The 22,607-nt window shown below is 46.1% G+C and overlaps 1 protein-coding gene across 18 annotated transcripts in view; it reads right to left on the bottom strand.

Moving 5' to 3' along the window:
* DEPDC5 (DEP domain containing 5, GATOR1 subcomplex subunit) overlaps positions 1–22,607 on the bottom strand; it is a 155,484-nt gene that overhangs the window by 25,985 nt on the left and 106,892 nt on the right. For 8 of the 18 annotated variants that reach the window (XM_031005537.3, XM_031005531.3, XM_019018725.4 and 5 more), the window contains 6 exons: positions 21,733–21,798; positions 12,437–12,591; positions 9,852–9,929; positions 8,770–8,902; positions 6,914–7,022; positions 3,336–3,563 (listed from right to left, as the gene is read on the bottom strand). In XM_031005537.3, coding sequence (XP_030861397.1) covers positions 3,336–3,563; positions 6,914–7,022; positions 8,770–8,902; positions 9,852–9,929; positions 12,437–12,591; positions 21,733–21,798 — 769 coding nt within the window. Of the gene's footprint in view, positions 1–3,335; positions 3,564–6,913; positions 7,093–8,769; positions 8,903–9,851; positions 9,930–12,436; positions 12,592–21,732; positions 21,799–22,607 lie in introns of those variants that run through there. The other 10 variants (XM_019018726.3, XM_031005532.3, XM_031005534.3 and 7 more) reach the window with 3 other exon arrangements.

Genomic DNA, 22,607 nt, shown 5'->3' with positions numbered 1-22,607 from the left:
TGCTCGACATCCTCCAGTGCACAGAACACCTCCCCACAAGAAAGAATGATCTGGCCCAAAATGTCAGTAGTGCTGAAGTTGAGAAACCCTGCTCTTGGGTTTTGTATGATCTACTGGAGAAGATTCACATTAGAATAATTCCTTTTGTTGAACACTTTCAGGAAAAGGAAGAACAGGCCAGGCGTAATGGCTCCCACCTGTAATCCTAGCACTTTGGGAGGCTGAGGCAGGAAGATTCCTTGCACCCAGGAGTTTGAGAACAGCCTGGGCAACACAGGGAGACCCTGTCTCTATTTTTAAAAAGAAGAGAAGAGAAGAGGAGAAAGAAGAGGAGGAACAAGAAAAGAAAAAAAAGAGAAAGAACGAACAAATGATAGTTACTTCCCACCTTAAAAGACCAAAATTTAACAGATTTATTTTGCAAAACATTTTGCTAAAATGTGTTATACACTTGCTGCCATTAGCTGCCTCCAATTTTCTGCTTCTAATCTGGGGTCTTACCAAGAAATCTGTAAACACACTTCCAAGAAATCAGTGGAGTAAATATGCTCTATGTGCTGGTTCGAGGGCCTCTCACTACAAGGAGGTGTCACTTGGATTCGTGGCATTTATTTGAATATTTGAAAGGAAGAAATCTTTTTGCTTTCTTCAGCTCTCACATAAATTGTCGCCATGCATGATCCAATATTTACTTATTGTAATGCATTGTGTCTTTTTCTCAGAAAGTAACCCCGAGGGGAGTGGGAAGTTGACTTTTCAGCTCTCTCTTTGGTGCGTATCTGAAAGCACCTAGCTAGCTTTCAGGCCTAGTTCCTTGTTCCGCAGAGATGAAAATTCTTAATTTTTATCTATGAGGAAAAAGTAGACTTTAAAACTTGGCTACTAAAAATAAACTTGATTTCATGAGAAAAATGGTGTAAAGTTGCTTCTTGAGAAGCTTCTCGTATGCAGCCTAGTGCTATAAGTGAATGATTAACACTGTACTTATCAAGTTCTTGTGTTTGTTATATTTGTAACAGGTTTTCCCCACTCCACCTTTGTTGCTGGACTATTGGCTTCTGCTTCCCACTGACGTCAGGGTAGGTACCTGCCCTTTTCTTTGCTATTCTTTTTTTTTTTTTTTTTTCAGATGGAGTCTCACTCCATCACTTTTGAGGTGGAGTCGCCCAGGCTGGAGTGCAGTGGTGCCATCTAGGCTCACCGCAACCTCTGCCTCTCAGATTCAAGCGATTCTCCTGCCTCAGCCTCCTGAGTAGCTGGGATTGCAGGTACCCGCCACCACACCCAGGTAATTTTTGTATTTTTAGTAGAGATGGGGTTTCATCATGTTGGCCAGGCTGGTCTCAAACTCCTGACCTCAAGTGATCCTCCTGCCTCAGCCTCCCAAAGTGCTGGGATTACATGCATGAGCCACACGCCTGGCCTTATTTGCTATTTCTAATAGGTCCTCCCATAACATAAAATCACAAGGTTGCTGCTTGCTATTCAAAGGCCTTAGGTCTCAAGCCCTGGTAGTGCTCTAGGTGGTTTAGGTTGCTGGAAGTCAGCACCCCAGGGTAACGGGTATACGGCTTCTTTAATCCCAAAAAAATGTCAAGGAAGTAGACAGTTAGAAATGCAATGAAGGGAGAAGAGCAAGTCATGACTGCCTAAGGGAAAGGAGGAGGAGCTGCTCAAGGTTCTGCCCTATCCTCCCCACCCCTTCACTTCTCACACACAGCAATAGGCAATGCTGGAGTGAGCCACACCCAGATCCTAGTGAATCTGAGGATCTGAAAACTTTTTTTTTTTTTTTTTTTTTTGAGAGATGGAGTCTTGCTCTAGAGTACAATGGGGCGATCTCAGCTCACTGCAACCTCCACCTCCCAGGTTCAAGCAATTCTCCTGCCTCGGCCTCCGGAGTAGCTGGGATTACAGGCGTCTGCCACCACACCTGACTGATTTTGGTAGAGACAGAATTTCATCATGTTGCCCAGGCTGGTATCAAACTCTTGACCTCAGGTGATCCACCCACCTCAGCCTCCCAAAGTGCTGGGCTACAGGCATGAGCCACAGCATTTGGCCCTTTTTTTTTTGAGACGGAGTCTTATTCTGTCACCCAGGCTGGAGTACAGTGGCGCGATCTCGGCTCACTGCAGGCTCCGCCGCCCAGGTTCACGCCATTCTCCTGCTTCAGCCTCCCGAGTACCTGGTGCACACTGTCACGCCTGGCTAATTTTTTGTATTTTTAGTAGAGATGGGGTTTCACAGTGTTAGCCAGGATGGTCTTGATCTCCTGACCTTGTGATCTGCCTGCCTCGGCCTCCCAAAGTGCTGGGATTACAGGCATGAGCCATCTAATTTTGTATTTTTAATACAGAGAGGGTTTCACTATGTTGGTCAGGCTGGTCTTGAACTCCTGACATCAAATGATCCACCCACCTCAGCCTCCCAAAGTGCTGGGATTACAGGCGTGGGCCACCGTGCCCAGCCTGGATCTAGAAACTTTGATGATGATTAACATCTCCGTTTTACCAGCTAGTAAAGGATTCCAATTAGCTGGGCGATTACAGGCAAACAAAGCAGAACATGGAATTTCCCTGGAGTTTGGTTTATGTTCTATTTGCTTTCTTCCTTTCAGAGGGCTTTCAGGATCCTCCAACTTGCCCTTAAGATAAATCCCATGGTCTTTGCCCAGAGCAGGTATTTTCTAAAGATGTTCACATTTCAACCCATCAGTCAGGTCCTCTAGCGCAGAGTTCCCCATTTCCTATCAGAGGTCATTGCCTTTCAATAAGCAGGTGTTTACCCCCATCTTAGAGCTGCAGGAATGGTGGAAAGGAGGGAAGTGTTTCAGTTTACATCCTTCAATATAGTAAGCACATTTGGGGAGGAAAGGAAGAGGAGAGAGAGAGAGACTTTTGCTCTGCATGAGTGTCTGGAATGGATGACCTTTTAGGTTCCTTCCTCTTCTGAGATCATAGGATGCTATGGTTGTAGGGAGGGGCTCCGGCAGGAACTAGCTGGTGCAATGAGCACTGTCTAACATCTCCTATATCCTACAGAACCCTCGGGAAAATTGGCCACATATTTCTTCTCTCCTATCCGAACAGGTCTGGCACTATGTTCTGATTTGAGAGGTGCTAAATACTGTCTGTTGGTTGGGACAGTCATAAAACCACTCGGCAAGTGGAAGTCAGCAAGGGAGCCAACAGTGCCGCCAGACACAGTGGCCTGTGTGATGACCTCAGAGACTCTAATCCTGGTTCATGTGGCATCGTTCCCTTGGCTGGCCACTACTTTCCCGCAGCCACCCTCTGGCACACCCTCAGACCTTGTCTGGGTTGAGCATGTACCTAAAAGTGCTGCCGCCTGGCTCCGTCCTCCAAAACTTCGGCTAAAGGAGCTGTGCCTACTTGCATAAGAGGCTGGCCGGCTAGGCAGCCAGGGCAGGAGAAAGGCAGGAATCTCAGAGTGCACGAGCTCTTCTGCCACAAAGGCCACCTCAAACCACTTGCGCTGGAAGCTGGCGAAGTCGTCCACTCCTGCCGTGTGCCAGGTGGTGGCGGGCTGCTGCATGGCCACTGGGAAAAGTGGAGGGGAGAGAAGGAGTACTCAACACAAATGCTTATTTTCTTCATGATGCATGCTACAACTTGATAAACCTTAAAAACACGCTAAGTAAAAGAAGCCGATACACAAGGCCACATACTGTATAGTTCCATTTATGTGAAACGTAGCGAATAGGCAAATCTTTGAGAAAGAAAGCAGATTATTGGTTGCCGGGGGTGGGAGGAGGAGTTGGAAGGTGACTGCTCAAGGGGATGGGGTTTCATTTCAGGGTGATGAAAATGGTCAGGAACTAGATGGATGTGATAGTTGTACAACACTGTGGATGTACTAAATGCACCGAGCTGTTCATTTTTAAATGGTTAATTTTATATCATGTGAATTTCACTTCAATTAAAAAAATATGTGTATATATGTGTATATATATGTGTATATATGTGTATATATATGTATATATATGTGTATATATATGTATATATGTGTATATATGTATATATGTGTATATATGTATATATATGTATATATGTGTGTGTATATATGTGTATATATATATATGTGTGTGTATATATATATATATATATATTTTTTTTTTTTTTTTTGAGACGGAGTCTCGCTCTGTCGCCCAGGCCGGAGTGGCGCGATGGCACGATCTCAGCTTACTGCAACCTCTGCCTCCCAGGTTCAAGTGATTCTCCTACCTCAGCCTCTTGAGTAGCAACATGCGCCACCACGCCCGGCTAATTTTTGTATTTTTAGTAGACGGGATTTCACCATGTTGGCCAGGCTGGTCTCAAACTCCTGACTTCAGGTGATCCACCTGCCTTGGCCTCCCAAAGTGCTGGGATTACAGGCGTGTGTCACCGTACCCGGCCCTAAAAAATATTTTATGCTCAGTTTATTTCTTTTTTTCTCTTAGAGACAGGGTCTGCACTGCTTTGCCAAGTCTTCAGTGCAGTGGTACAATCATGGCTCACTATAGCCTCAAACTCCTGGGCTCAAGCAATCCTCCCATTTCAGCTTCTTGAGTAGCTGTGAAGACCAGCATGTACAACCACACCCAGCCAATTTTTTTTTTTTTTTTTTTTCCTGTAGAGATGGGGTTTCGCTATGTTTCTTGCCCAGGCTGATCTTAAACTCCTGGCCTCAAGAGATCCTCATACCTCAGCCTTCCAAGGCGCTGGGATTATAGGCATGAGTCAGCACCACACTTGACCTTATGATCAGTTTCATACCTCAAATTTCAGAATATATAACAGTAACCTGGTATGTTTTCAACTTGAAGGTAAGATAGGTATCTACTGGTCAAATGTATAATTTAAAGGGAAAAGTGTCAATGCATATACAAAAAAATCCCACACATGTCCACTTCTGCCATATTCTTGGACAAGAGAGCATGGGGAGTGGCACTAGCTGCTTCATCTCATGTAAGATTCTTTCTTTTTTTTTTTTTTGAGATGGAGTCTCGCTCTGTCACGAAGCTGGAGTGCAGTGGCATGATCTTGGCTCACCGCAACCTCCACATCCCGGGTTCAAGTGATTCTCCTGCCTCAGCCTCCCAAGTAGCTGGGACTACAGGCGTGCGCCACCACGCCCAGCTAATTTTTGTATTTTTTAGTAGAGATGGGGTTTCACCATGTTGACCAGGATGGTCTCGATCTCTTGACCTCATGATCCACCCACCTCGGCCTCCCAAAGTGCTGAGATTACAGGCGTGAGCCACGGCGCCTGGCCATGTTTGATTCTTTAAACCCAGAGGCAGAGAAGCCATTTGTCTGCAGGATAGGAGTCACTTCCAGAACAGGCAAGGTCCCCTTTTGCTATAGGTGTACTGGAGATGCTGGTCTGGTTTTCTGTTTTTGCTGTTCTTTTTTTTTTTTTTTTTTTTTGAGACAGAGTCTCGCTCTGTCGCCAGACTGGAGTGCAGTGGCGTGATCTCATCTTACTGCAACCTCCACCTCCTGGGTTCAAGCAATTCTCCTGCCTCAGCCTCCCGAGTAGCTGGGATTACAGGCGGCCACCACCACGCCCAGCTATTTTTTGTATTTTTAGTAGAGATGGGGTTTCACTGTGTTGGCCAGGCTAGTCTCCAACTCCTGACCTCGTGATCTGCCGGCCTTGGCCTCCCAAAGTGTTGGGATTACAAGCGTGAGCCACTGTGCCCAGCCTGTTGTTTTTTTTTTTTTTTTTTTTTTTGAGATGGAGTCTCACTCTGTAGCCCAGGCTAGAGTACAGTGGTGTGATCTTGGCTTACTGCAACCTCTGCCTCCTGGGTTCAAGCGATTCTCCTGTCTCAGCCTCTGGGGTAGCTGGGATTACAGGTGCCTGCCACCACACCCAGCTAATTTTTTTGTATTTTAGTAGAGGTGGGGTTTCATCATGTTGCCCAGGCTGGTCTCGAACTCCTGAGCTCAGGCAATCCACCTGCTTCAGCCTCCCAAAGTGCTAAGATTATAGGCGTGAGCCGCAGTGCCCAGCCGGCTGTTGTTTTTGAGACGGAGTTTCACTGTCAACCAGACTGCAGTGCAGCAGCACAATCTCGGCTCACTACAACCTCCGCCTCCCGGATTCAAGCGATTCTCCTGCCTCAGCCTCCCAAGTAGCTGGGATTACATGCATGCACCACCACACCCGGCTAATTTTGTATTTTTAGTAGAGACAGGGTTTCCCAATGTTGGTCTTGAGCTCTTGACGTCAAGTGATCCGCCAGCCTCGGCCTCCCAAAGTGCTGGGATTACAGGTATGAGCCAGCATGCCCGGCAAGATGCTGGTCTGAATCTGGGGTGCCTCCAGTTATGTGAGCCAGCTCTGACCACGCTAAAAAAGTTTTCCCTCTGGGGAATTACTTTTTCTCATTATTTAAAAAACCAAACAAAAGAAAAAAAAAACCCCACAGATACTTAAAATATTACTTGGAAAACTTGCTAGGACTTGATAGTTTCCTGGGGTTAGAAACGGAGTCTGAACTGGAGATCTAGCAAGTGAAAAGTGCTATAAATCACAGACCGGAGCCCATGATAATATAATCAGAACCACCTGGGCTGGGTGGGCAAGGGAGTGGGGCACTCTAATTAAAAACAGCTACCAAAAACTGATGTGTGGGAATTTCCTCACACCAGGTCCCTTGGCCTCTTTTAGCTTTATCTTTCACCCACACTGTTCTCACCAAGAACACACTGTAGCTTGAGAAACCCTTGTCACTCTGGCTATGCTTAAATTAAGTACAAAGGCTCAAGGAAGTTGACAGATCTGTCAACTTATAATACAAAGTCACACATGCAGCTCAGGAAGCACCATCATGTGAAAGAGCAAGTCATCAGGAAAAACACTTGCCCCTGTGGGCAACCGCATTCGCCTCGGCTCTAACCTCGGTCGGGCTCTTTGTCCGTTACTATCTTGTAGAAATAGAAGCCGTAGATGAAGGTCCGCCAGGCTTCGCCAGATGCATGTGTGATGAGCTGCTCTTCCAGCATTTTCTAGGAGAGACATTGAAACTCTGAAATTCCTGCAGAGAGGCATCTTGAAGGGGCAGCCCTCAGTCATGCTCTGGAGACAAGGGAGTGACAGGAGCACTGAGGAGACCCTACCCTCCACCCCCAGATTAGACATGTTGTACTTGATATAAATTATATTTTAAAATGTAAACTCGTATCATCATCAAATATTTCAAACATGCAGAAGGGCATAAAGAAATTCAGATGGCCGGGAGCAGTGGCTCACGCCTGTAACCCCAGCACTTTGGGAGGCTGAGGGGGGTGGATCACTTGAGGCCAGGCGTTCAAGACCAGTCTGACCAACATGGTGAAATCCCGTCTCTACCAAAAATACAAAAATTAGCTGGTATGGTGGTGCATGCCTGTAATCCCAGCTACTCGGGAGGCTGAGGCAGGAGAATCACTTGAACCTAGGAGGTGGAGGTTGCAGTGAGCTGAGATTAGTACTACTGCACTCCAGCCTAGGCGACGAAGTGAGACTCTGTCTCAAAAAAAAAAAAAAAAAAAAAAAATCCACATATGCCACTATTCTACTTTCACAAATTTGACATTTCTCTATACTGATTTCAGATATTCTTATTAAAAAAAAAATTTCCATAGACTCTCCCACTCCCATTACTCTTCCTCTCTCCCCAGAAATAAATGGTTAGTGTAATATTATTCTTAAATAATTTTATTATATAAACACATATGATAGAGAATATAAGGTATTTTTTTGGGATTTTAAGTTTTTAAATAAGGGGCATAATATTACATCATTTTTTAAGTTGGTTTTCCAGTCCACATCATGCTTCTGACATTTATCCATGTTGATACATGTACCTTCAGCTCATTCATTTAAACTGCTGTAGTAGCATTTCATTATCTGAATAAGGAAATCGTATTCTCAGGGAGACCAGAGTGTATACGGCAAAGGCTATGCAAAACAGCACATCAAGACCCTCAGAGTGAGAACTGAGAGTCACGTGCTTTTTCAAATCAGTTATCGATTTTAACATTTCCATGATGACAACTCAGCTGGTAAGGAAACAGTACTGACTTCCAGTTGGGGCCTCCGTATAGACAGGATGGCATGAACTGGCTCAGTCAACTGGCCGTTTCCCATTTCCTTGTTGTTCCAGTTCTGCCATATTCCAGAGTTCCAGTTCTGAGCAGTGTAATTAAATCCAGCAAGCATGGTGCTAAGTGCCTACCAGGTGCCAAGCAACGTGCCTGGCACTGGTGATACAGAAATGGAAAATAAGAGGTGATCCTGCTCTCAAGGAGCTGGTTGAGGCAGGAGACAAATGAGAGAAAGATCTTCATTCTGTTGTGCTAAGAGCTCTGACTAAGTACAAGGTGACAGAAGGCCCCTGGGTCGAAGCCTTGAATCCAGCATTGAGTCTTGAATAAGCATGCATTGACCAGGGGAAACTGGCGGCTTGAGGTCAGAGGGAGGGCATTCCCCCAAAAATCACAGAGATTTTTCTGAGGTTTATAAATGCACAGATTCTGTCCAAAACATTTCAGTTCAGACAATAAATTCTGCACGGTTTTTAAGTCAAGATACAGTGTATTTCAAAGCAAGACTTGTTCTTTCATCAATTCCAGAAAGGCCTCCCACTTATTAAAAAAAATCCTCACCCCAACCTGCAGATCTCATTACTGGAAAGGGTGATGGCTTCTAAGGCAGGCCCTGATTTTTCGGGACCTAAGCAAACAGCTCTATGGGCCCCTCTTGCTGTCTCACCTGCATGATGTCAATGGCCATCGCCTGTGTCTGGATCCCCTCCACGTGGTTCACCAGCCAGTGCACCACCTCCGCGCTGATGAAGCAGTACGGTGAGAGGCCCTTCTGTTCAGAGAGCAGCTGGACTCCTGTCCTGGGTTCCAACACGGTGAGCGGGGAGCAGGGGATGTGTGTGCCCCATGGCAACAAGTGGAAGGAAAGATGAAAAAGAAGGGACTCCCACTAGAGCATTTAATACCATAAAGCAATGTCCCTATGCTATTCCTAGACTCAGAGAAACACCCATGAGAGGACAAAAGAAACTGTTACCGGGGCCCGGCGTGGTCGCTCACGCCTGTAATCCCAGCACTTTGGGAGGCTGAGGCGGGTGGATTACCTGAGGTCAGGAGTTTGAGACCAGCCTGACCAACATGGCGAAACCCCGTCTCTACTAAAAATACAAAAATCAGCTGGGCGTGGTGGCAGGTGCCTGTAATCCCAGCTAGTCAGGAGGCTGAGGTGGGAGAATCACTTGAACCTGGGAGGTGGAGGTTGCAGTGAGCCAAGATCGCGCCACTGTCCTCCAGCCTGGGCAACAGAGTGAGACTCTGTCTCAAAAAAAAAAAAAAAAAGAAGAAGAAGAAGAAGTTGTTACGGGGGAAAAGGAGAAGGGGGAGAGAGAGGAAAAGATGGGAACTCACATTCAGAGAATACCTATACTTGTCAGGCATTATACTAGGTACCTCACATAATTATTTCATTTAATCTTTACATCAACCCTGTGGCTTAACTACTTTTTAAAAAATCCCTTTTCAAAAAATCCCATCTTGAGGCGGAGGTTGGGTGAGCCAAGATGGCGACACCGCACTCTAGCCTGGGTGACAGAGTGAGACTCTGCCTCAAAAAAAAAAAAAAAAACAGAAAACAATTCCATCTTACAAACAAGGAAACAGAGGCTCAGAGAGGTCAAGTGACTTGCCCAAGCTCTCAAAACTGGTGAGAAGTACAGTCATGTACGAATCTACCAAACCACGCTGCCTAAACATGGCTGTGGCACAGGCTTCTGGGAACCTTCCAACCCTACACTGTGGTGAGTCACTTACGAGGGGTGCTTCATGGCTTCCAGGATCTCTGTCAGGGTGGAGGATGAGGTCAAGGAGCTTGCCACCAGCTGCTGAGAGCTGTAACACAAGGTGTCAGGTCAGCAAAGCAAGATGGCACGTATGCAGTCAAGAGCACGAATATTAGGAACAGTCTCCACTTCCTATGGAGCCAGAAACCAGGACAATGTTGACACTAAAGGCATTTTAGTAAATTCCAAACAGCTATATCAGGGGGTTATCTCATAGGGGGTTTCCTATTTTAAAATGTACACATTTAGGGCCGGGTTTGGTGGCTCACGTCTGTAATCCCAGCACTTTGGGAAGCTGAGGCAGGTGGATTATTTGAGGTCAGGAGGTCAAGACCAGCCTGGCAAACATAGTGAAATCCCGTCTCTACTAAAAATACAAAAATTAGCCAGGCATGGTGATGTGCGCCTGTTGTCCCAGCTACTTGGGAGGCTGAGACAAGAGAATCGCTTGAAACTGGGAGGTGGAGGGTGCAGTGAGCTGAGGTCGTGCCACTCACTGCACTCCAGCCTAGGCAACAGAGCGAGACTGTCTCAAATAAACAAATAAAATAAAATAAAATAAAAAATGTCCACATTTAGAATTCAAAGTACTTTTGTGTCCAAACTTGCCCTTAGTAAGCATCTCTCCTTTTAATAATATTCCTCAGGCCCAAGGCCCAACCACTTCCAAGAAACCCCCTCGACTGCTCTGGGTTTGCCCCAAGAGCCTTTCACAGGTAGCTTCATTGAATCCTGACCAGAGTACTAGGTAACACCCTAAGAGCATGGGGAATGGAATCCCAGTATCATCACTAACCTGCTACATAGCTTTTCTTGGCCTCAGCTCCCCCATGTGAAAAATGGGGTTAATGCTGTTCCTGTCTTTGAGGGCTGATGTGAGGCGAATGTTTATACGATGCTCAGCACATGTACAGGGCTGACACACAGGAAGCCCAAAGTGGTAAACAATACTAAAATAATTAACACCAACCCTTTGAAACTGACTAAAGGAACTGCTGAAGGTCAAAGAGCCAGGAAGTACCAGGATGTGGATCTGAATCCAGGTCAGTCTCTCTCCAAAGCCCTTTCCACCACCTGCTGCCCACATTCTTGCTCAAAGGTGTGATGGTCCCTTAAAACGTGCTTAACACTCAGCAGCTGAGTGGCCACCCACTATACCAAACTGGGCCAGCTGTGGGGCTTATCCAGAAGCTCCTCAAGTTCTTTGAACTTCTCCCTTTCCTTAGTCCCAGACTACTCTTCATGACTATTCAGAGGGTCCAGAAATCACTGGAAGTGTTTCAGAATTTCAGGGTTAGAAAAAGTTTTCAAAGACCCTTGAAATGAACTTCCTTCTAATGCCTGAGTCTCTGCTGAGACCACGCGTCTGGGCAAGAGGCTGTCCTATCTGTGTGAACATTTCAATGGCAAAGAACTTGGCTCCTCTAAGTGCAGCCCATTTCCATGCAGCAGGACCCACTGCTAGTAAGTTCTTCATCATGAAATAGAATCTGTTCTCTGTATTTTTCAGTCATTGGTCCTGATTCTACCTGCCATGTCATTTTTGGTCTTTTCACCTCCAGCCTAAATATCCCCGATTCCTCATTTCTTCTGAAAGCAGAAGAAAACCTACTGTTCTACCCTTGTAAGCAATGAGGAAGCAGATTTTTTCTATGCATTGGGCAGCCTCTCCAATCTCCTCCACGCCTACAGCCAAAAAGCCAGATAGGCTTGATGGGTATAAGGGCATGGGCGAAGGCAGGGAGCAGAGAAGTTCAGACCTGCTCCTGCTTCTGAAATGACCATCACCTCTACTGGCCAGAATGAACAGGCTGCAGTAGATGAGACACAGATTAAACCAGCACAGAATTTATGACATAAGGGAAATGGAGTGACTCCCGACAGAGGCCAGCCAGGTGAGCAGCCCCAGAGAACTTTCTGCTCTCAGGGACAGGGGTATAAAAGTTAAGTCTCTTAGATGATTTTGCCAAGGACTGCTTCGTCAATACAGTGAGACAATAAGAAAAGACTGGGGCATAATTACTATAAAGCAAACACAGCTGGGAAGAAAATAAAACGGTTTCTCAGAATTGACAACAGTAGTAAAAGCTGGTGCACTTGCTCGAGCAAATGAAGTACACACAGCTTCCTTTTCCTCCGGATACTAAGGAATAGAAGAAGAACAGTCATGTTTGGCCACAATTAGTGATTCATCCACTGTTTGTTCTTTTCCTTACTGACAGCATGCTATGACGTGCAAGACATCGTGCCACAGGCACCACAGTGAACAAGACAGACTGGACAGAGCCCCCTTCCAGAAGCCCTGTACTCCTGTGTGGTGCTTGACACTTTCCTACGTCTCTGTGGGAACCTCTTAGCTATCCTGTGAGGATGGCAGGAAACAGATCATTAGTCCCATCATACAGATGTGGTTAAGGACTAACTTGCCCAGGGTCGCATGTGACTTGTGGCAGAGTCAGAACTCGGCCCAGAGCTTTGGACTTCAGCCTCTGCAGCTTTTGAGATCAGACTGTCCCCACTCCCCAGGAACACGAGTTTGGCCACTCTGAATCTCACCTGCTGTCACTGGAGTTTGTGGAGGAGTAGCCCTGTTCTCCTATGTTCTGGGAGTTCCCAAAGGTCTGGCTGTTGCCTCTGTCCATGGATTGGCCTGTGCATATGCCCAAACTGGTGCCGTCCAACATAGGAGTGGCTGTTTGGTCCACAGATACCTGCAGGAGATTTAAAAATGAATACTTGAATCCAAAAATAACTGACAGGAAAACACAGTAAATAAGCTGTACTGGCTTATTCACTCAGTAAGCATTTACAAAAAATAAACAAAAATTAATGCAATCCTTCCCATTCTGCTCATTCCCACTTCCCCTTGGTCCCTAGTGGCAGAGCTAAAGTTGTCTAGAGACTCTACCCAGTCTTGTGTGCACTGCCTTCTATCAGAGCAGCTGGGAACTCCCACCCTCCAACCAGGGCAGACGAGAGGCCACTCTTCACAGTAAATCCCCATGACCAAAGAAATCGCTTCAGCACCTGCCTCAAACCACACGATTTACACTAAAGAAAAATCTCCATAGAAAGAGTGGAGAAGTCAGAATCACTCCTTATGAGGACAGCAGGACTGAAAGACCACATTTAGAGACAAATAGGTGAACATCACAATGTACATCTTCTGCCTACCGTGACTCACCCTTTCCCACCCAAAACCTCCTTTCTTCTACCTTTCGGTTGCTCAGGTTCAACTCTCAGAGCCATCTGATAGCTCTCTTCTCCAGCTTTGCATCTAAAGACAGGCCTAGTCCCACGGCCTGCCCTCTGCAGATTCACATGCATCTCTAAATCATGCCTGTACTTCCTCTGGCCAGGGAGGGCTATAACATTCTTCTAACTAGCCCCTGATTGCAGCCTCTCCCTCAAAAACCCTCCCTGTGAGCCAGCTCCATTTGCATCGTCTGTCAAGAACAGTTCCAATCCCATCATTCTGTTACTCTGAAAACTTTCAAGTCTCCCCATGAACCACCACACTGAAAACCGACTCACAGGACATCACGGGTCCTGCACAACATTGGCTTGACCTGAGATCTCACCACACTGCCTACCATTCACCCATGTGTATGTGTCCAGCCAAATGACACCGTGTGTGTATAAATCCTGTCTATGTGCCCCATATCGCCCTGGGGTGCTCTTCTCCACAACTAGTGGCTAAAAACCTATCAGTCTTTTTTTTTTTTTTTTTTTAAAGACAGACTCTTGCTCTGTCACCCAGGCTGGAGTGCAGTGGTGCAATCTCGGCTCACTGCAACCTCTGCCTCCTGGGTTCAAGCGATTCTCCTGCCTCAGACTCTCGAGTAGCAGGGATTACAGGTGGGAGCCACCACACCTGGCTAATCCCATCAGTCTTTAGGGCCATTTTAAACGCTGCTCCCTTAGCAAACTGTTCCGATTCAGTCCACCCGAGGCCTCAAGGAGATCCATCTCCCTCTCTACTCTGGACCTCTATGAGCTTCTGGTAGCTGCCAAGCTGTGCCTCATGTAATGGTGCTGCATCTTTTTTTTTTTTTTTTTTTTTTTCCAGAGACAGGGTTGCCCTCTTTTGCTCAGGCTGGAGTGCAATGGTGCCATCACATCTCACTGTAACCTCAAACTCTTGGGCTCAAGCAATCCTCCTGTCTCAGCCTTCCAAGTAACTGGGACTACAGGCATGCGCCACCATACCTGACTCTTTTTTGTGTGTAGAGACAGAGTCTAGCTATGTTGCCTCGGCTGATCTCAAACTCCTGGGTTCAACTGATCCTTCCGCCTCAGCCTCCCAAAGTGCTGGGATTACAGCCTGTAATGTTGTTATATCACCTTTAAGGGTCCTGGAGGCAGGATTATAACCTGTTCACCTGGAAGCCCAGCAGCACGCATCAAAGATTATACCCAGAGCAAGTATATGAAGAGAATGACTAAGTCTTTTAGAGCAATTCTGGAAAAGTGTAAGGCTCTTGGAACCTCTTAACTTGAGGTTTTTAGGTACTTCCAGAAGGGATCTTTCTATCAGATATTTTGTTAGCAAAAATTGCTTTCTAAAACAAAGCTTCTCAGCTGGGTGCGGTGGCTCACGCCTGTAATCTCGGCACTTTGGGAGGTGAAGGCGAGTGGATCACTTGAGTCCAGGAGTTCGAGGCCAGCCTTGGCAACACGGTGAAACCCCATTTCTACAAAAAATGCAAAAATTAGCCAGGCGTGGTGGCACACGCCTGTAGTCCCAGCTACTTGGGAGAATGAAGTGAGAAGACTGCTTCACCCGGGAAGCGGAGGTTGCTGTGAGCTGGGATCCTGCCACTGCACTCCAGCCTGGGCGACAGAGAGAGACCCTGTCTCAAAAAAATAAATAAATAAAATGAAGAAAATAAAACAAGGCTTCTCAGTCTCAGCAGTATTGCCCTCCGGGGTCAGATAACTGTTTGCTGTGGGGGGCTGTCCTGTGCATTGTTGGATGTTCAGAAGCATCCCTGGCTTCTACCCACTTGATGCCAGTAATACTATCAGCCCCAACCCCCAATTATGACAAATAAAAATGTCTCCAGATATTACCAAATGTCCCTTGGGGGGTAAAGTTCCTCCTGGTTCTCATAGAACCATTTTGCTGTTCTATAGCAGGCTCAATGATTTGTTAAAAAAATAACAATAATAATAAAAAGGACCACACAGGTTTTGCTGGCACCATAAACACACAGAGAAACGCAGCAAGAGACAGCTTGCAATTACCAATTACCACCTGCCTCTAACCAGTAAGGTTTACCATGCTGTAAATTTAAATGAGACCATGCCGTAAATTTAAATGAGAATAAGCTAACTAAAGGGGACTAGAACTAGCTCTTATGCATATAAGAGTGGCTCTTAGGCATTGCCTTCTGGGCCCCTGTAGTGGGGTTCTCTCGTGTACTATAACAAGAATTGCTCTACCAGCCTAACCTGAAGGCCATTACCAGAAATGCACATTAGTCCTGCAGTCCTATTTTGGTGGGAGCGGGGGTAGGGGGTGGTTAAAGAGTTGTCCTCTGGATCAGGAATTGGGAAACATTTTTTGCAAGAGACCAGATAGTAAATATTTCAGGCTTTGTGGGCCATATGGTCTCTGTCACAACTACTCAACTTTGAGTAAGAAAGTGAGAAAGCAGCCATAGGCAATATGTAAATGAATGGGTGTGGCTCTATTACAATAAAACTTTATTTACAAAAGCAGATGGTAGACCAGATCTGCCCCATAGTTTCCTGACCTCTGCTCTATCTATGTATCACACAATGTGTATCTTTTAAGAGGCTGCACAGAAAAGGCATTTTGTTTAGATCCTAATACCAGGAAAAGGTATGCTTCTCCCAAGGAATCTGGCTGTCTTTATTTTATAACCACTATGAGTCTTGGAACAGAGGTTTCCCACTTTTCTTTGGCTACCAGGAGGTCCAGAGCTGAATTTGGCACAAAATTCTATCTACTTTACAAGGCCTTATATTACATCCTGTCTTATTTTTTTTCTTTACCTGAATTTCCCCCATCTAGTCATGTTTTTATTTTAGGGGTTGCATTTACTTCCATGATCCACATGAAATAACTTTTTGGAATAAGATCAGTGGTGAACAAAGATAAATGGCAGGTAGGATGGAGAGAATGGCAGATGTCGCACGTAGATGCCTGGCAAAGAGCCAAGTAAAGGGAGATGCCTTTCATCTTAAGAATCTTATGAACCTTGTCCAAAAAAAGGACTCCATTGAACATATGTAGATACTCCCCCCTCCGCTTTAGAGTGGGCTAGACTTAGTGATGTGCCTCCAAAAAATGGAGTATAAAAAAGGAAAAAATAGTAACTTCATAGTAGAGATGGCTAACAAATATGACATTAACCAAGTGATGAAGGAGTGATGAAGATTATCGTCGCCAGTGATGTTGTGTGGATCTCAGGTACCTACTGATGTGATGTGATGAGGAGGGCACTTCCCCTCTGGGGTATTCTTTTTGAGTATCTGTAACTCCAGTCTAACCATGAAAAAAAACCTCGGACAAACCCAGATTTGGGGACATTCTACAGGACACCTGGCCAGGACTCCTCAAGGCTGTGAAGGTCATTTTAAAAAGTAAGGAAAGGGCTGGGCGTGGTGGCTCACACCTGTAATCGCAGCACTTTGGGAGGCCAAGGTGGGCGGATCACAAGGTCAGGAGATGGAGACCATCCTGGCCAACATGGTGAAACCCTGTCTCTACTAAAAATACAAAGATTAGCTGGGCATGGCAGCGTGTGCCTGTAATCCCAGCTACTTGGGAGGCTGAGGCAGGAGAATCGCTTGAACTCGGGAGGCGGAGGTTGCAGTGAGCAGAGATCGCGCCACTGCACTCCAGCCTGGCGACAGAGCGAGACTGTCTCAAAAAAGAAAGAAAAATGTAAGGAAAGCCTGAGAAACAGTCACAGATTAGAAGAGACTGGGAAGCCAGGCAATGTGGTACCCAAGATTGGATCCTAGAATAGAAAGAAGACATTAATTGAAAAAAATGGCAAAATCCAAGTCTGTCGTTTGATTAAAAAAAATCCAAACCTCTCAGCAGCAGCACCAATCCCCAATTTCCCCCCACTTTCTGGCACTCCCAAGCTACAGGAGAAAGTAAGGGAGGGAACCCTGTTAGAGATGCCTCTGAGATTAGCACCACCCACCACAGGCACCCCCCACGGGTCTTCTACCTTCCACCTCGTGGGCTTGTCACAGCCCCACTTTCTCAGGCTCGTGGGTCATCAGCTACAAGGAAACAGCTGGATCTGCCAGCCCAGCTCTCCACTGTGCCTGGAGGCCGGTAGAGATGACACTCTCCTTTGTCTTACCCGGAGACAAATGGGCTAAGTGGGCTCCTGCTTTCCAGTCACTCAGCTCCTGCCACGCAGACAGAGGCATTGCAAAGGGATCCACAACAGAATCCCATATGCCTTGCAGAGAGGGAAAGCTTGGGAATAACTTGCAGACCCACAGCTCAGATGTTCTCCAAGGTTAAGATTAGGGAAGGCGAATATTATCCCAAATTAAAACCTTCTCTCTGCCCTCATGAAGCTTGCCATCTAGCGGTGAGCAAAGACAGGCATTAATATTCATAAAGGATTTTATTCATCCCTGTTATTTCCCACAACACTTGGCACAGCCCTACACCCAGCAGGTGCTCGGAATTTGCTATCTCAATTGATATGAATTTTGTCACAGAGGCAGCCTCCTTCCTCTATGTGTCCATCCTAACCCCTCGCTCCAAATGGTTATATATATATGTTTTGTTTTGTTTTGTTTTGAGACAGGTCTTGCTCTGTCGCCCGGGCTGGAGTGCAGTAGCACAATCATGGTCACTGTCCCCACCTCAACCTCCCAGACTCAAGCACTCCTCCCTCTTCAGTCTCTCAAATAACTGAGACCGCAGGCATGCACCACGACACCCAGCTAATTTATTTTTATTTTTTGTAAAGACAAGGTCTCACTGTGTTGCCCAGGCTGATTTCAAACTCCTGGACTAATAGGGATCTTCCTGCCTCCACCTCTCAAAGTGCTGGGATTACATGTGTGGGCTGCTGCGCCTGGCGTTACTTATATTTTTACATCTTACATCATTCCAAAAAAGGTGAGGCTACTAACAAACAGACATACAATAAGATAAAAAAAATACGGCTGGGTGCGGTGGCTTACGCCTGTAATCCCAGCACTTTGGGAGGCCGAGGCGGGTAGATCACCTGAGGTCAGGAGTTCGAGACCAGCGTGGCCAACATGGCAAAACCCCGTCTCTACTAAAACTACAAAATTAGGCCAAGTGCGATGGCTCACTTCTGTAATCCCAGCACTTTGGGAGGCCAAGGCGGGTGGATCACTTGAGGTCAGGAGTTGGAGACCAGCCTGGCCAGCATGGTGAAACCCCATCTCTACTAAAAATACAAAAAAAAATCTGGCTGTGGTTGCAGATGCCTGTAGTCCTAGCTACCTGGGAGGCTGAGGCAGAAGAATCAATTGAACCCAGGAGGCGGAGGTTACAGTGGGCTGAGATCGCACCACTGCATTTGAGCCTGGGCAACAGAGCAAGACTCCATCTCAAAAAAAAGTGAGATCCCAGTACTTTGGCCTCCCAAAGTGCTGGGATTATAGGCTTGAGCCACCACGCACGACTGAGAAATGGATATTATTTCTAATCCTCAGAACAACCCTACAAAGAAATTATTTTTTATTTCCTTTTACAAATAAAGAAATACACACAGTAAATAAATAAATAAATAAATAAATAAATATATTTTAATGAAGAAACAGGTTCAGAAGGTTAATTCATGTGCCTAACACAGCTCCCTGACATTGCATAGAGGTCAAGATTTGAAAGCAGCCATCTGGGCCAGGTGTGGTGGTGGCTCCTGCCTGTAATCCCAGCACTTTGGGAGGCTGAGGCAAGTGGATCACCTGAGGTTAGGAGTTCGAGAGCAGCCTAACATGGTGAAACCCCATTTCTACTAAAAATACAAAAAATTAGCCGGGCATGGTGGTGCGTGCCTGTAATCCCAACTACTAGGGAGGCTGGGGCAGGACAATCACTTGAACCCGGGAGGCTAAGGTTGCAGTGAGCAGAGACTGCGCCATTGAACTCCAGCCTGGGCAACAAGAATGAAATTCCCACTCAAAAAAAAAAAAAGAAAGCATCCAACTGACTCCATTGGCCTCCCTCCTCCATTCTATGCTGCACATCAGAAAATACACAAAGCAAGTTTTATGTTGTGTATTTTACCACAGTAAATAATAAATAAAGTGCAATTTAATTTTGTGTATGTATAATGAGCTCTTACTACTTCTGATATAATTTTTTTTTGTTTTTTTTCAGATGGAGTCTCACTCTGTTGCCCAGGCTGGAGTGCAGTGGCACAATCTCGGCTCACTGCAACCTCTGCTTCCTAGGTTCAAGCAATTCTCCTCCCTCACCCTCTCAAGTAACTGGGACTACAGGTGCACGCCACGATCCCGGTCTAATTTTTGTATTTTTATTAGAGATGGGGTTTCACCATATTGACCAGGTTGGTCTCGAACTCCTGACCTCAAGTGATACGTCAGCCTTGGCCTCCTAATATGATTTTTTTATGTATATATTTAAAAAAAATTACAGACAGGGTTTTACGATATTGTCCAGGCTGGTCTTATTCTCCTGGGCTCAAGTGATCTTCCCACCTCACTTCCTGCCTTTTCAACAAAACACCTGGTGGGTAATATAATCCTTATTTGTGTGCCTCTCCTGAGTCTAAAACTTTCCATAACAGTCTCCTATAAGAATGTAAAAGGTGGCCAGGCACAATGGCTCACGCCTGTAATCCTAGCACTTTCAGAGGCCAAGGTGGGCATATCACCTGAGGTCAGGAGTTCAAGACCAGCCTGGCCAACATGGCGATACCCCTTCTCTACTAATAATACAAAAGTTAGCCGGGCGTTGTGGTGCACACCTGTAATCCTAGCTACTGGGGAGGCTGAGGCAAGAGAAATGCTTGAACCTTCGAGGTGGAGGTGGCAGTGAGCTGACACTGAACCACTGCACTCCAGCCTGGGCAGCTAGAGTGAAACTCTGTCTCAAAACAAAAACAAAAAACCACAAAGTAAAAGGTTAATGGCCAGACACAGTGGCTCATGCCTGTAATCCCAGTGCTTTGGGAGGCCAAGGCAGGAGAATCACTTGACACCAGGAGTTGACCAGCCCGGGCAACATAGCAAGACCCTACCTCTAAAAAAATAAAAAATTAGCTGGGTATGGTGGTTCATACCTATACTCCCAGCTACTTGGGACGCTGAGGCTGGACTCCAGCCTGGACAACCGAGTAAGATACTACCTCTAAAAAAAAGAAAGTAAAAGGTGAAAAGGATCAACCAATGTTTGTTTTAAACCAAAAACACAGTGTGCTACCCACACTCAGATTTTAGAGATGCTTAGATTAGGACTCAAAGGTCCTTACAGGGATTTGCCTATGGTTACACAGCTGACTGGGAAGAGGCAGGTAGGGATATCCGAAGACCTACACAGAAAGGCATGGTACCTCTGACCTGTTCCAATGTTAACTAAACCCTTACCCTCCCAGTGCAGTGGGCAGAATGATATAAGAGCTCAGTCACTCACTAGCTATATGCCCACTAACCAGCTAACAACTTTTTCTTTTCTCATTTTAAAAAATTCTATTTTATTATTATTATTATTTTTTTTTTTTGAGACGGACTCTGGCTCTGTCGCCAGGCTGGAGTGCAGTGGTGCAATTTTGGCTCACTGCAACCTCTGCCTCCTGGGTTCAAGCGATTCTCCTGCCTCAGCCTCCTGAGTAGCTGGGATTACCAGCATGTGCCACCATGCCCGACTACTTTTTGTAATTTTAGTAGAGATGGGGTTTTGCCATGTTGGCCCAGCTGGTCTCAAACTCCTGACCTCAAGTGATCCTCCTGTCTTGGCCTCCCAAAGTGCTAGGATTACAGGTGTGAGCCACTGTGCCTGGCCTCGTCCAAATCTTTTATTTTTATTTTTATTTATTTATTTATTTTTTGAGATAGAGTTTCGCTCTTGTTGCCCAGGCTGGAGTGCAATGGCACGATCTCGGCTCACTGCAACCTCCACCTCCCAGGTTCAAGCAATTCTCCTGCCTCAGCCTCCCGAGTAGCTGGGATTACAGGCATGCACCACCACGCCCAGCTAATTTTTTGTATTTTTAGTAGAGATGGGGTTTCTCCATGTTGAGGCTGGTCTCGAACTCCTGACCTCAGGTGATCTGCCCGCCTCGGCCTCCCAAAGTGCTGGGATTACAGGCGTGAGCCACCGCACCCGGCTCATCCAAATCTTTTAACTGACAAATAATTTAAGTGAAATCCAGAAGCTAGGTGAGCTACACCTTTGGCCTATGCATTAGCACATGCCTATTAATAAATATTTGCTGTGTTTTTTCACCACTTCCTGCCACACTGTTATAAATTTATCTGGTTGTATTGGGAGGGGAAAAAAATAAGTGTTCAGCTCTTAACTAAGCATATTTCATGTTGCTCATAAAACCTAAAAGTGAAGATGCTGCAAAGTGGCAGAGAATCAGTGACAACTATGTGAAACAGACAGTGATGAGAAACACTTGAGTCATCACTGGTACAATCATATGTTCTTCTACATTAATCTCTTCCATCACCCCCTTCGCCGCCACAAACAACATGGAAGGGAATGTACAACTCTGAGACCAAATTCAAGTTCAACTGTCCCCCAAACTTAGTTGCAGCCCAATTCCATGTGTTCAGAGCCTAACAGAAGGCCAGCTCATGGCGTCTGCCAGTGGGACAGGCATGCGAAGCCCTGGAGTTGGACTAACCTGAGGGTAGAAGGCGGACGATGCTGTGCGTGGGCTGCGGACAAACTCCATAAAGAAGGCCCCGTCCTGAAGTCAGAGGAGGAGGAAGCAGCAGCAGCAGTTGCAAGGAAGCGAAGAAACGGAATGTGTACCAGTGATTAACCATCAGGGGAAGGAGACAGGTATAAAAAACAAAAAATAAAAATAAAAACAAGGAGGGAAGGAGAGAAACAAGGACGTATGAAGAGGATAGGGAAAATTAAAAAAAAAAAAAAGAGAGAGAGAGAGAGCTCCACCCAGAAAGACAATATCCAAATGCAAAGCTTTAGCAGAAACTCACACCTTCCTGGGCAGAATATCCCATCTGTGTGGGAGAAAGCACCCAGGTTGGAAGGTGTGTCCAAGCTCTCTCAGGTCTCATCAGAGTGTGGCTTGGATGCTCTCACCCTCCCACATAGCTCTGAAATTCCTTCAGACCTATGCCAAGGAAGATGAAAAGGCCGCAGAGCAGCTTGGTGGGGCTGCAGGGTAAGGGCTTTGGTGGCAACATCCTGGCCTCCCACCTGGCTGGGTGACCAGTCGCCCTCTTGGAGAGATACATTGAGCCAGGAGGTTTTTTCTGCCTGTTACTAAACATGGCAGCCAGATGGGAGGAGAGGATTCAAGGCAGGGTAAGTTCTTGCTTAGTTTTTTTTAGCAAACAGGGGATACAGAAGCAGCCATACCTTCTCCTCCACTGGTTGTGTAACAAAATCATCAGCAAGCTAAGACATATATAATGTCAGATACACAAGCACTCACATTGTGAGGGGCTTTCCAAAGCTGTCATTCCCTCCCTACCCTACCCTTGTGGAATTCAAGCAGCCATGTCTGTGAAACAAAAATGACACGGAGGA

The sequence above is a fragment of the Gorilla gorilla genome, chromosome 23 (assembly GCF_029281585.2).
Source record: "Gorilla gorilla gorilla isolate KB3781 chromosome 23, NHGRI_mGorGor1-v2.1_pri, whole genome shotgun sequence".
Lineage (NCBI taxonomy): Eukaryota > Metazoa > Chordata > Mammalia > Primates > Hominidae > Gorilla > Gorilla gorilla.
Note: the sequence above shows the minus strand (reverse complement) of the source record. Positions and strands in the feature narration are given on the sequence as shown.